Consider the following 12,122-nt stretch of genomic DNA (forward strand, 5'->3'; position numbering starts at 1 on the left):
CTTAAGACCACCGTGACTCTTCCTCCACTTCCACCTCTCATACATACACTGTGAACATCTTCTTCCCCATCAGTCTCTTCATTTGCTCCGTGCCTTTGTTTGAGCGAGGCTCTCCAAGTTCCACCTCAAGCTCTCTGTCACTTCATCTGCTTCAGGTTGGTTTCTAATTTCAGGTCACTCTCTATTCCAGTTCCTTTCACACAAAAAGTTCAAACGTGCATTCAATTCCTTTTTTTACCGAGACTGCATCTTTTGGAACAACAAATAAAATCATTTTTTTTGGGTTGGTTTCCTGTCCTAAACCTCTTTTATTTTGTACCAGCCTCGTGCCTCACATTCTGTCTTGCTGCCATGGCCGATGGTGACCGAGAACGCTGCTCCAAGCGGAAGGCTGACACCCATGCCTCCTCATCTGCCCTTGCTGCTGCCATGGTTGATCGTTCCGGCTTCGGTCGCCTTTTCGATGGAAATGCCGATGAGATACGCACATTCGTCGAGCGGTTCTCCACTCTTCCTATCTTGGAACCTAAGTATTTGGATGTTGCCTTCTTTGCTGGTCAAGGGTTTGATATCTGTCAGCTTCTTGATGCCATCAACCTACGTCAGTTTGCTGCGCTTCAGTGCTCTTACTCAGAGGTGCTTGTTCGAGCTTTCTACAAGAACCTCGAGTACTCTCATGGCACTTTACGGTCTCGCGTAAAGGGAGTCGACATTGTTGTCTCCCTTGATGATTGGGAGGAGCTCGTTGGTTACACCTTTCAGATGGATGATGAGGATGATGTCATGACAGCTGATGAGCCTCTCACTTTTGATGGGATCAATTTTTCAGACTTTCCGTCCTACAACCGGGCAGAATTCGTGACCACCATCCTTCGGCCCAGGACTGCACCGACCAACCTGGTCCGAATCTCTGCAAAGAAGCTGAGCATCTCCGCCCGCATCCTATTATATGTGATATCTCATATCATTCTCCCTAGGAATTCTAATCATGCCATTGTTCAATAGAGTGGTCTATTCACTATGTGGGCTATCCGTACTCAGTTTCCCATAGACTGGCGCCGCACCTTCTGCTCTCAGATGCGAGAGGCATCCTATGGTTCCACTACACATCTGCCATACCCTATGCTCATTCAACGTATTATGGAGCTTAAGAGTGTACCCATGGATGGTGAAGTGAAAAAGAAGCTCCAGCCCAATCACACCTACTTTGGAGAGAAGCTGCTGACAAAGACGAACATCATCCGTACACTTGGTCAGTGGCAATGGGATGATGAGGCCATCTATAGTGATGCCTCAGCTGATGATATGGACGAGGACTTGAGCACTCCGCAGGCTACTGATAGGCCAGTAGATCCACCATCTGCTGTTGCGACTCGACTTCCTCCACTGCCTCATCCACTCACCACATCTTCTCACGACATTATGCTTTATCTTCAGTAGCAAGAAGCTGCTCATATTGCCTTCCGTGAGGATGTCTCCACTCGTCTCTCTCGCATCGAGACCTCACTTTGCCTTACTTCTCCTGCCAGTGGTGCTGGTGGCTCTCGTGATGTTCCTGCTGAGGGAGATGAGGATGATGAGGCCACTCCTACAGACGACGACACTTCCAGTGATGAGCACATTCCTTTCGCTTCTGGCTCCGAGGACGACTCTTAGTCTATGATTGCTTGGTGTTATTTTCTGTCTTAGCTAGACTATGATTTTTTTTTTACGCTTGTACTCCTTTTGGTTGTTGTTCTGTTTGAGTACTACGCGTATCTACTTGATGTATGTCTCGCTTGTTGTTTAATGATATGCATCGTATTTTCCTTGAGATTTGATTGCACTATTTTATTACTTGCATACTCATTTCATTATTGGGTTACTAGCCTCTTTTTGATATTGCCAAAGGGGGAGAAAGATATACTAGATTGAGAAACATTCAATTAGTCAAGTTGCAAGGTAAATAGGGGGAGATATTGAAAATTAATAATTGAAATGACCTATACCATAAACTAAGGGGGAGCACTATATCTCAAATGGATGAATTTATGCAACACTAACTCTCTTTCTCAATTTAAAGTTTGTCATCATCAAAAAGGGGGAGATTGATGAATCAAAGTGATGATGTGGATGCAACGTACACTTGATATAGTTTTGATGATAACAAAGAAGAATGCTCAAGGACAAAGCAACATCCAAAAAGAAACTCAAGCAAATGAGAAAGCATGCAAGCACCAAGTCTCAAGCATCAATCCAAGTCCAAAATCTCAAATGGTATATTTATTTAGGACTTAGGGAAAATGTGTAAAGGTGTATAGATACTAAGCATTGCATGAGCTCAAGGTCATTCATCACTTATATATTTCAAAAGCATGCATCCTTAAAGAAGTGTCAAAACAAAAGATTTGATTGTCCAAAATTGATTTGAAAAAGGTACCTACATGAAACTGACGTGGATCCTGGATAAGCTGCCAATTTGTGACAACAAAAGGCGGGGTCAATGCCAGGGATCTCTGACGACTTCCATGCAAATACATTTGTGTTGCTTTGAAGAAAGTCAGCCAATATTTGCTTAGTTTGGGGGTCTATGGCCTTTCCAATCCGGGTAAACTGGCTGGGGTCTTGCCCGAGTGCCAGGTTTTCTAGCTCGCCGTCAGGTTCTGGCCTCGGCACTACTTCTTCTCTCATGTCGAGTTCCACCACATTGACGGGCTTGTTGGGATGGTGTTGGATTATGTTCTTTCCTTACTTGTCCCCTGCATGAACTCGTGATGGACCTATATGCCCATCCTCATTTTCCTTGACAAAGTCGAAGTAGCATCCCATGGACTCTTTTTGATCTCCACAAACAGTAATTATTTCGCCTTTACTGCTTAACATCTTTATCTTTTGGTGCTTCGTGGAAACCAGCATATCTTACTGGTGTATAGTTGGCCTGCCAAGAATTATATTATATTCTGATAGGAAATCGGCCACTATGAACCTTACCCGTTCTGATTTGAACGCTTCTTTGGTTCCCAAGGTCAACCTGAGATCTACATAGCCTTTAGGGGGCGTATGTTCCCCACTAAAGGCTATCAAAGTAGTTTTGCAAGGTTTGAAGTCCTCCTCATCAAGGTTCATCTTTTTGAAAGCATCTCATAGGATGATGTCGGCACTACTCCCTGCATCAACAAAAATTTTCTTAACCCGGCAGAAGAGTACCAGCTATAACAAGTCCGTCAACATGTCCGGGTAACACGCCATGCATATCTTCCTTTGTGAAATAAAGCAAAGGGGGATCTGGCTTGCTTGAATCCTCCTTGAATCTGGGGCGGTCCCGAATTGAATGGACCTCCTTCAAGTACTTTCGTCTTGCACTTATGGTGTCTCCACCTCCTCCAAGGGCTCCACTGATTACATTGCAATCAAATTCCGCTTCTGGGAACTTGTCAAAGTTGGGATCACCTTTGCGATCTCGTTCATCCTTGTTCTTCTTTTCAGGAACCGGGCTTCTACTTCTCTTTTTATTTCCCGCCTTTCTTTTATTGATTTTGGACCCTTGGGTTTTGATCACGTATTGACGCAACCATCCATCTCTTACAAATTTATCCACAACATCTCGAAGATCCCAGCATTGGTCAGTTGTATGTCCCGGTTCATCATGGAAAGCACAATATTTGAACTTATCCAAACCGCCTCTGTCAAATATGGGCTGGGGTCTGTCCACCTTCTTCATCTCCGTCATGGCTACTTCTATCTAGATTTGAGAATGCGAAGCATTAAGAGGTGTGTATTTATCATATCTCCCAACTCGATCCCTTATGTCTGGGATTCTTGGGCGAAGATCTTTCTTCTTACTGTCAATTCGTTCTTTTCCCTTGGGGGTTGGGCTCCTCCTTCTTGGGCTTATCCTTTTTCCCTCATCAGATTGCGCATTTGCAATCTCCATTTGCTCTAGTTCGAGATATTTCTTCGAACGAGTTCTGAATTCCTCCAGCGTCCTCACTGGGTCCTTTTAGACCAACTTGGCAAGCCTGGATGCACCATCCAGACCCGCCACAATGAGGTGTACGTGGACATTCTCTTGCAACCCTGGGACCTGCAATGCAGCGTCCTTGAACCGGTTAAGGTATTTCTGGAGGGTTTCTCCGGGTTGCTTCTTACTTGTTGCAAAGTTCAGGAAGAACTTCTGTCCGAATTCCTCGAAGGATCCGATGGAATTAGCAGGAAGGGTTGAAAACCATGCCTGTGCTGCCCCAGTTAGGGTTATAGCAAATATTTGGGATATAAGAGGTTCATCAATTCCTCGAATGTACATATCCGTATCGAAAGCATCTATATGCACCTGTGGATCCTGGCTCCCATCATACTTTGGCAGACGTGCCGAATCAAAATCCTCCGAGAAGATAGCGTTTAGTATTTCACCAGTAAAGGGGCTATTATTGTACTGCCCCCTGCTATACTTCCTCCTATACCCGCCGGGTTCTACCCGACCTCGGATATCTTGAGCATTCTGCACAGGATGGGTTCTAACTCGGTCCTCCTGACCGTCAGCTTGCGTCTGATGGTTTTGAGCATTTTGGCCATTAGCAACCTGGCTTCCCTGGTTCTGGTTCACAGCATTCACGGGGTTGGGTCTTTCATGATTTTCTGCATGAGGAACCCGGTTTGGCTGAATTACGTTCCGAGCTCCTTCTCGGCCATTGGCAGGTTGGCCTTCCACGTCGGTTGTTCCTGGTCCAGCCAGCCGCGTTAAGCGCTGCTCCAGGTCTTGCATCCCCCTGTTATTCTCCTCCCGTATGGCCCTGAAATCCTGCTTTCGTTGCAAGTTATTGCGGGTCTCCAGTTCTGCAATTCGTTCCATGATTGCGGCGAATGCATTATTGGCCAACCGAGTATCCGGATCAGCCGATTAGGCAATACGCGCAGCAAGATCTCCTGGATGCTGGGAAGGGTTGTTTCTGATTGGAGCCACGTTCGCCTCCACCCCTCTACCTCGACGCGCTGGAGTAGATGCGGTGTCTGAGATGTTGTCCTCGACCTGGACGTGATCGTAATCCACGTTTGTCTCCGATCTGGTTCTGAGGCTGGTTTACCTCCTCCAGGACTGGATCCAACGGTTGATTCTGGTTTGGGGGTGGCTGCTGACTACTGCTCCTCGTCTGGATTGTCATCCCTTATCAGATTGGTGGGAACTTCAAATTCAGAGATGAATTCCCCACAGATGGCGCCAATGTTCTGTCCTTAAGACAGAGATGTCTAGCCTAATAGGCTAGTATGTTGATATTGGATCTAGTGCCCTCTTCAAGGTATCTATGAAGGAGATACCCTTGAGTCAAGCAGATCATTATGCACAAAATACTATAACAGTGTTAGCCAATGGGGTGTGTGTGCGCGCACAGTGACAACATAACAGTAAGAGAGAGAGTGTGTACGTACCTTTAGGGTTTACCTTTGTATTTATAGAGGTTACCTGTAGGTAGTGTGGATGAGCCTTTGGTTCCTCTGGTGAGGGTCCAGGCCTGATAGCTATGCTGTCGTATTAGGATTAGTATCCTTAATGGATATTTATCCTTTATTAGCATCAATCCATATCTTGGATTGCCCCTTGTTGGGCCTGCTACTTAATGAGCCCATTATACGGATCCATAACACAGGCATTCCTTAACAATCCAACCATATAAGTGGATCGAAATCTTAGAAGTAGAGAGGAAGACACAAATAAAGACTTACACATGCTAAAAAAATATCAATGTACAATAAGTCCATATTTCGAAGAAGATGCCCAGGTTACCATCAAAGTAAGACAAAAGATCATTCAATTTACTCAATAAAGAAATCAACACCATTTTGTGTGTGTAACATTAACAGTTATATAAGGTAACAAATTATATAGTAATGTGGGAAGTTTACCTCATAACTTGGTAAGCACATACAAAGTACCATGTTTTATAGAATATCCCGAAAGTCGCGGCATGTTGGGCTATAAAAATTTTTACCAGGCAAGAAGAGTAATACTATAAAAATTTGAAAATGACATTATTCATAATCAGCATAAAAATTTAAGTGTTTATAAATCCTTTCAAAATAAATAACATAAATAAAAAGGTATAAATTACATAAAGGGAAGATAAGACTTATATAATTTAATCCACCAGAAAAAGACTTATGTAATTTATTAACTATAATATCTAGATAAGACATTACAATTAAGAAAGGGTGAAGGAGACCAATCAAATGTAACATTAATAACATCAGGGCACATAATTTGGAGTGTAGATGGACAAGTCATTTTCATCACTTGTTGGTTCTTATAGTTGATCACAGTGGCTCCATTAATCGCTTGGGCAAAAGAGCAACTAAAATGCCTTTACAAAATTAATTATGGGCTAAGATACCGTGGGCTTGTTAAAGAGAGAAACTTTCAATTTTATTATGGGTTAAGCTATGACTACTCGTAAGGTGTTGTATACTTTTTGTTCTTCGTCTAGTCTGCGAGTAAGCAGGGAGAAGACAAAAGTCTTTTTCTCCAAAAATATAAATCACAATAGAGTCATGGAGATTAGTGGTCACATGGGATTTAAAATCACATCAAACCTGGGCAAATACGTTGGAATATCTCTGCATTACAAGCGTGTAGGTAGACACACTTTTGGAATGAGTTGGATAGAATAAATAAACGGTTAAACTCATGGAAGCAATCTTCCTTGTCAATGGCGGAGAGGGTCACAATGGTGAAATCGGTCATAGGAGCAACTCCTATATACCCCATGCAACTAGGAGTCATTTTCAACAAACGCAGTAAAATGAAATGATTCACTTAAGGACATCCCCTCGGCATGAATTTCATGCACTAGTACTTGAAGTTCTTCAAATTGACTCATTATATTCTTAGAGTCATCCATTTTGAAGTCCAAAAATCTACCGACTATGAACTTTTCAAGCCGGCATCCTCTATTTTGTATTTCTTGTCTAGACTTTCCTATAGTTCCTTACTGGTGTTTGATGTACTATACACATTATACAAGGAATTATCTAGACCATTGAAGATATAGTCTCAGCAGAGGAAATCAAAATCCTTCCATGCGTCAACCACAACAAATTTCTCCTTATCAAGTTATTGTCCTTCTTTCAACTTAGGAGCATCTTCCTAGAGAAACCGTGTCAGACTCAGGGTTGTCAAATAGAACAACATTTTCCGTTGCCAACGCTTGAAATCAATCCCATTGAATTATTCAAGCTTCTTAACAGGGATTGAAACAGAAGTAGTTGGATTAACCAAACTTGTACAAGCCGAAGCCATTTCTGTTACACAAACCAAAACTCTGATCAATCACACAAATTAATCTTTTTTTGGACAGAAAACAGTTATAATGCAGAGAAATAAAATATACTGAACACAAATTCAAAGCACAAATTGTCTTACGATTATTGTTGAAAAGACATTGGATGTAATCACAAGAAATTTGAATCTATGTGATAAATATATTATAATTAATCCTACAAGCACAGTATAAGAAAAAGATATGAACAAACTCACAGGAAGTCAGAAACATATACTTGTATGTAGGAAAAATCCTAGCCCAACATGTGTTGTCTCCTTAAGATAATTTATCCCCTCTACCAGTGCCAAAGGAACTTGGACAATCGCCTCCCAGGATAGAGCAATTGCATCTTAAGAATTTGACGACAGTACCAATTCGGAGCCCCCTCAAACACAACCAAATGCTTGAGAAATAGCACTACTAAGTGCATGACAAAATTCACTAATACTACGGATCCATAGAGGAACTTAGAAAAAATTCGGGTTAATTTTTCTGACGAGCTACATGTATATATAGACACTGATAGGACACGATGAATCATCATCGGCAAACCATTGCGACTGACAGCAGTGAACCGGTTAAAATAATGGGCGCACTATTTCGGTTTAGAATGACGGGAGAAACCGAAAGCGCCATTTCTGTTCAAAATGGCGGGGAACAACATATATGATGTATCGTTTGGACAAAAAAAATGCAGAGGCTATTTAGACAAAAAATAAAAAATTATTTTATTTTTATTTCACACTTGACTGTATCGTACCATGCCTTGCTGGTCACGTGCACATAGTGGACCAAGGCCAACTTACGTCCTTCCTCCTCCATAAAAGTGGTATGTCCCAAGGGGCAAACTAGAAAGGTGAAATGGAGGCTTATAAGCCTTTCCACTTCTCATTCCTTGTTCAATGTGGGACTTCTACCCACACACCCTTTTCACCTTCCCTATTTATATTTTTCTCCAACCTACTTCTTATTTATAACCCATGGGTTTAGATACAAAATTCAACAATTCTTACTTGTCTTTATTTTTTCATTTTGACTTTCCCTATGTGGTGTTAAAGTATATATACTTCTTCTTTTTTTCCCTGAATATAAATCTAGCCATACAGTTGAAGCTTTTTTCAAATTAAAATTTACATAGAAAATAATGTTCAATTTATTATAATTTTTTTTAAAATAGCACCGATAATAATATAAAAACTTGATGTCATAGATTTTGCTAACACATAATAGAAGGATTATGAATATTATAGGAATCTATTTCATTAAATAGTAATTGACAATGGCGAAGATATAATATTTAATAGACGATGGGTTGCGAGGATGCAAAATTACAAGTGTATTCCTCAGTTACAACTACTTATATTGACAAAATAATAAAGATGTTACTCATAGCTAGGGGTGAAAGTGGACTGGGTTGGGCCGAGCTTTGCCCCGAAAAGCCCAAGCCTATACCAAAAAATTTCAATTTGGCCTGGCCCTAGGCCTAGTACGAGTCTAACTATTAGCCTGACTTGATCCGTTAGCTTGTTAATTTTTAACTTACAAGAAGAACCATAAATCAACTTCACAAAATACTCAAATTTTGTTGCTAAAACAAAAATCACAATTTTAACGTCCAAACAGAATCATGAATCACAACAAAACTCATCACAATCTGCATTTATGTCACTTTCAAAAGCAAAATGCTCAAACTAAATAACATATATTTCACCATATCCAATTAACAAATCTATACTATGTAAATTAAAATAATTACATAAATCCAACAAACATAATATGATGCTTGTAGTAGCCAAAAACTTCTCTTCATCGTCTCTTCCCTACAAATACAATTCCAAGATTACGTAAGTTGGAAAATAATTTGTAATGTAGAAAACAAAAAACAAAAATAAAGAATAGAAACAAAAAGAAGAAGATTAAGAAACAAAAATCTTTTAATAGATTCATATAAGCAATCTCACATGCTGAGATGTTGATTCCTCCTACATAAAAAATAGAGTCAAATTTCTATTAAAATTTAATCGAATATAATTAAATTATAAAATAATTTCAATTGATTAAATTTATACTTTTTGTTTTTTTTCTTCAAGTCATACCTATTACATAGCCAATCACCGCCGTATATTAAAACTTGGATGATATCTTCAGTCAAGCTAGAACGATAAACATCAATAACTATTCCTCCAGCACTAAATGTTGATTATGATGGTATTGTAGAAATTGTACAGATCTTATGCCACTCTCAAAGATAGTATTGGTGAGGAAACGAACCTAGGTCCTTCCACCACCTACTTAGTTCACATGCACCAACTGAACTATCATCATTTGGTACTACTATGAATAATATTATTTTATTTAATTTAAAATAAATAATATGATATAGGCCGGCCTGTATGCTTATAGGCTCGACTTGAAAAAAAAAGCCTATCATCTACTTTCTAAATAGGCTTCTTTAAAAGTCAGGGCATGTTCTATTTGACTATATATAATAAGCCAACCTGACCTGATATAGGCTAAGTCGTAGGCCCCTGTAGGCCGGCTCTACCCATTTTCACCCCTACTCATAGCTAAAGACTTGTATGAATTTGGGGAACAATAATTTTTTATATGACAAAAAAAATACTAATCACAATTAAGGCTTATATGAACTTAGAGGGGTGATTTTCCATCCCTAACCCTCCCTTGTTCCACTATTATTACTTGAAACACAAATTATATACTCATATATCTTATAAAATATTTAAACTACTCGTGTATTTTTTTTTATATTCCAACATGTCAATATATAAGCATACATAACTTGTATAGATTAGAATATTACTTCTGCACCTACTTAATTTGATTAATTAAATAAAAAGAGAAATCTATTACAAGATAAATGTGACTATATTTTAGGGGAGCTCTACTAGGGTTTTGCTTTTGCGTGTGCCCTCGCCATGCATACGTCCGCTGTCGCTGCTAGTGTGCTTGTCAGGGAGGAGGAGGATAACCTCCAGCATAGCGTGAAGAAGTATAAGAGGATTGAGTTTTTTCAGATAAGGAATCCCTGGCTAAAAGAGATGAGGAGTGGATGAAAGATAACCCTAGTTTTAAGGATATTGTTAGGAGTAATAATGGATAGGGGTGATAAACGAACCAGGGGCCTTTGGCTAGACTCGTGGAGGTTTAAGCTTACATGCCTAATATTGGTTGTTGGAATCAGGGTTGACTTGTATAAAGCTCGTTTAATAAAAAGATTGAAAAGCTTGGCCTTAGAGCCTCTCAGGCTGGCCTAATATATTAATTTTTATTTTTATTTTATATTTTTTATAATACTTGTAATAGTCATCTCTCTCTCTTCTCAATCCATTTCACCCTATTTTATTAGTTAAATAGACTTTTTGAATGATTTTGTTCTATATTACGCTGTTTGGATATACATTGAATTTAGAGTAAATACCATTTTTGGTCCCTGACAAATTCCACGAGGCACAAATTAGTCCCTTGCAATAAAAAAAGTCCATTCGTGGTCCTTGTGTTTTTAAAAAATGTGCTATGTTAGTTCTTTTGTTAGTTGGCATCCAACGGTCAAATTGACGGTGCGTACGTGGAACGTTAGTTAGATAAGTCACTTGAGCTATCAGCCACGTTGGATTGCTGAATGACATCGTTGTCAACATATATTGGTAACATAAAGTAATTAGAAGCGGACGACGTTGTTTATGTACGATACTCATCCTCAACCTTCTCTTAATTGAGACACAGTTACACATCAGTTAACTTGTGCATAACCCCCCTTTCCCTCGTGAAGTACATTTTCGGTGAAGGTTGTGAAGTACGGTGGTTTGTGGGTCAAAATCAGTTGTGCACTTGCAAGGATTTTGAAGTGGGCTGGTTGTTTGGAGGTACATCAGAATACAGTTGTGGCCGTTAACTAGTTCCAAGAAGGTACGTGCATTTAAGACTTTTTTTGTTGTCTGAGGTCCCTCATGTCAATAGTTAATGGTTTTATGTTTAATGGTGTGCCCCATGTGTGGTCCCTGACTTCATATGGTTAGGGTTTTAAAAGTACATAACTTGTTGCATGTGGTCCCCTTTGGTGTATTTTATATGGCTATGTGTAGTGTTTTGTGGACCCAAGTGTTGGGTAAATCGACTGCATGACCATTTAAAAAAGCACTATGTTTTTGTTTGTTGGCACATTTTTGTGTTTGTTTGTCACCGAGTGTTACACTAATATAGTAAAGGTTTAGTGTGGTTTTACAACTCAGTTATACTGTGAAATGAAATTGATTTGTTATATGCTAGTGTCAAATCATGCAATGAGGGTAGTGTAAAATATGTCTGTGGTCTATTTTTTTACAGATGGATGAATATATAGTCATAACATTTCTTCATGGGGGTGTGTTGGTCAGGAATGATGAATGGAAGCTTACTTATGTAAATGGACTAGTGAATGATTTACCTGAGATGGATGCTGATTATGTCAACTTGCGTGACCTTGAAACTCTGTTCAAGGGTATGGTTTTGAAAAATATAGACATATGCGGTGACTTAAACCAAATGAGTGTGATTTAGAGGTAGGTTTAAGACTTCTTAATAAGGACTCGGACATTGTAGAAATGGTTGAGGCTGCCTTACTTAATGGTAAAAAGGCATATATTTATTTTGAAGATTGTATTGCAGTTCTTGACATTGTAGCACCTGCACCTGCAGAAGGGAGTGATGGGTTAGAGTGTGAAAATGGTGATGATGAGGGTGTGTTAGGTGATTCAGTTGGCAGTGCAAGTGACTTGCATATGACTTCTTCTGATGAATATGAAAAGGGAGAGGGTAATGGAATGTCTAGTGATT

The 12,122-nt window shown here is 39.7% G+C and overlaps 1 protein-coding gene across 1 annotated transcript; it reads right to left on the reverse strand.

Moving 5' to 3' along the window:
• Positions 1 to 3,166: 3,166 nt before the first annotated feature.
• On the reverse strand, positions 3,167 to 3,709 carry LOC133310167 (uncharacterized). The gene has a single exon (XM_061511067.1). The coding sequence runs from the start codon at positions 3,707 to 3,709 to the stop codon at positions 3,167 to 3,169; it is 543 nt and encodes a 180-aa protein (XP_061367051.1).
• Positions 3,710 to 12,122: the final 8,413 nt, after the last annotated feature.

Source organism: Gastrolobium bilobum, unplaced genomic scaffold (assembly GCF_033153095.1).
Source record: "Gastrolobium bilobum isolate Gb01-03AN ecotype WA unplaced genomic scaffold, APGP_CSIRO_Gbil_v1 utg18828, whole genome shotgun sequence".
NCBI classification, from domain to species: domain Eukaryota; kingdom Viridiplantae; phylum Streptophyta; class Magnoliopsida; order Fabales; family Fabaceae; genus Gastrolobium; species Gastrolobium bilobum.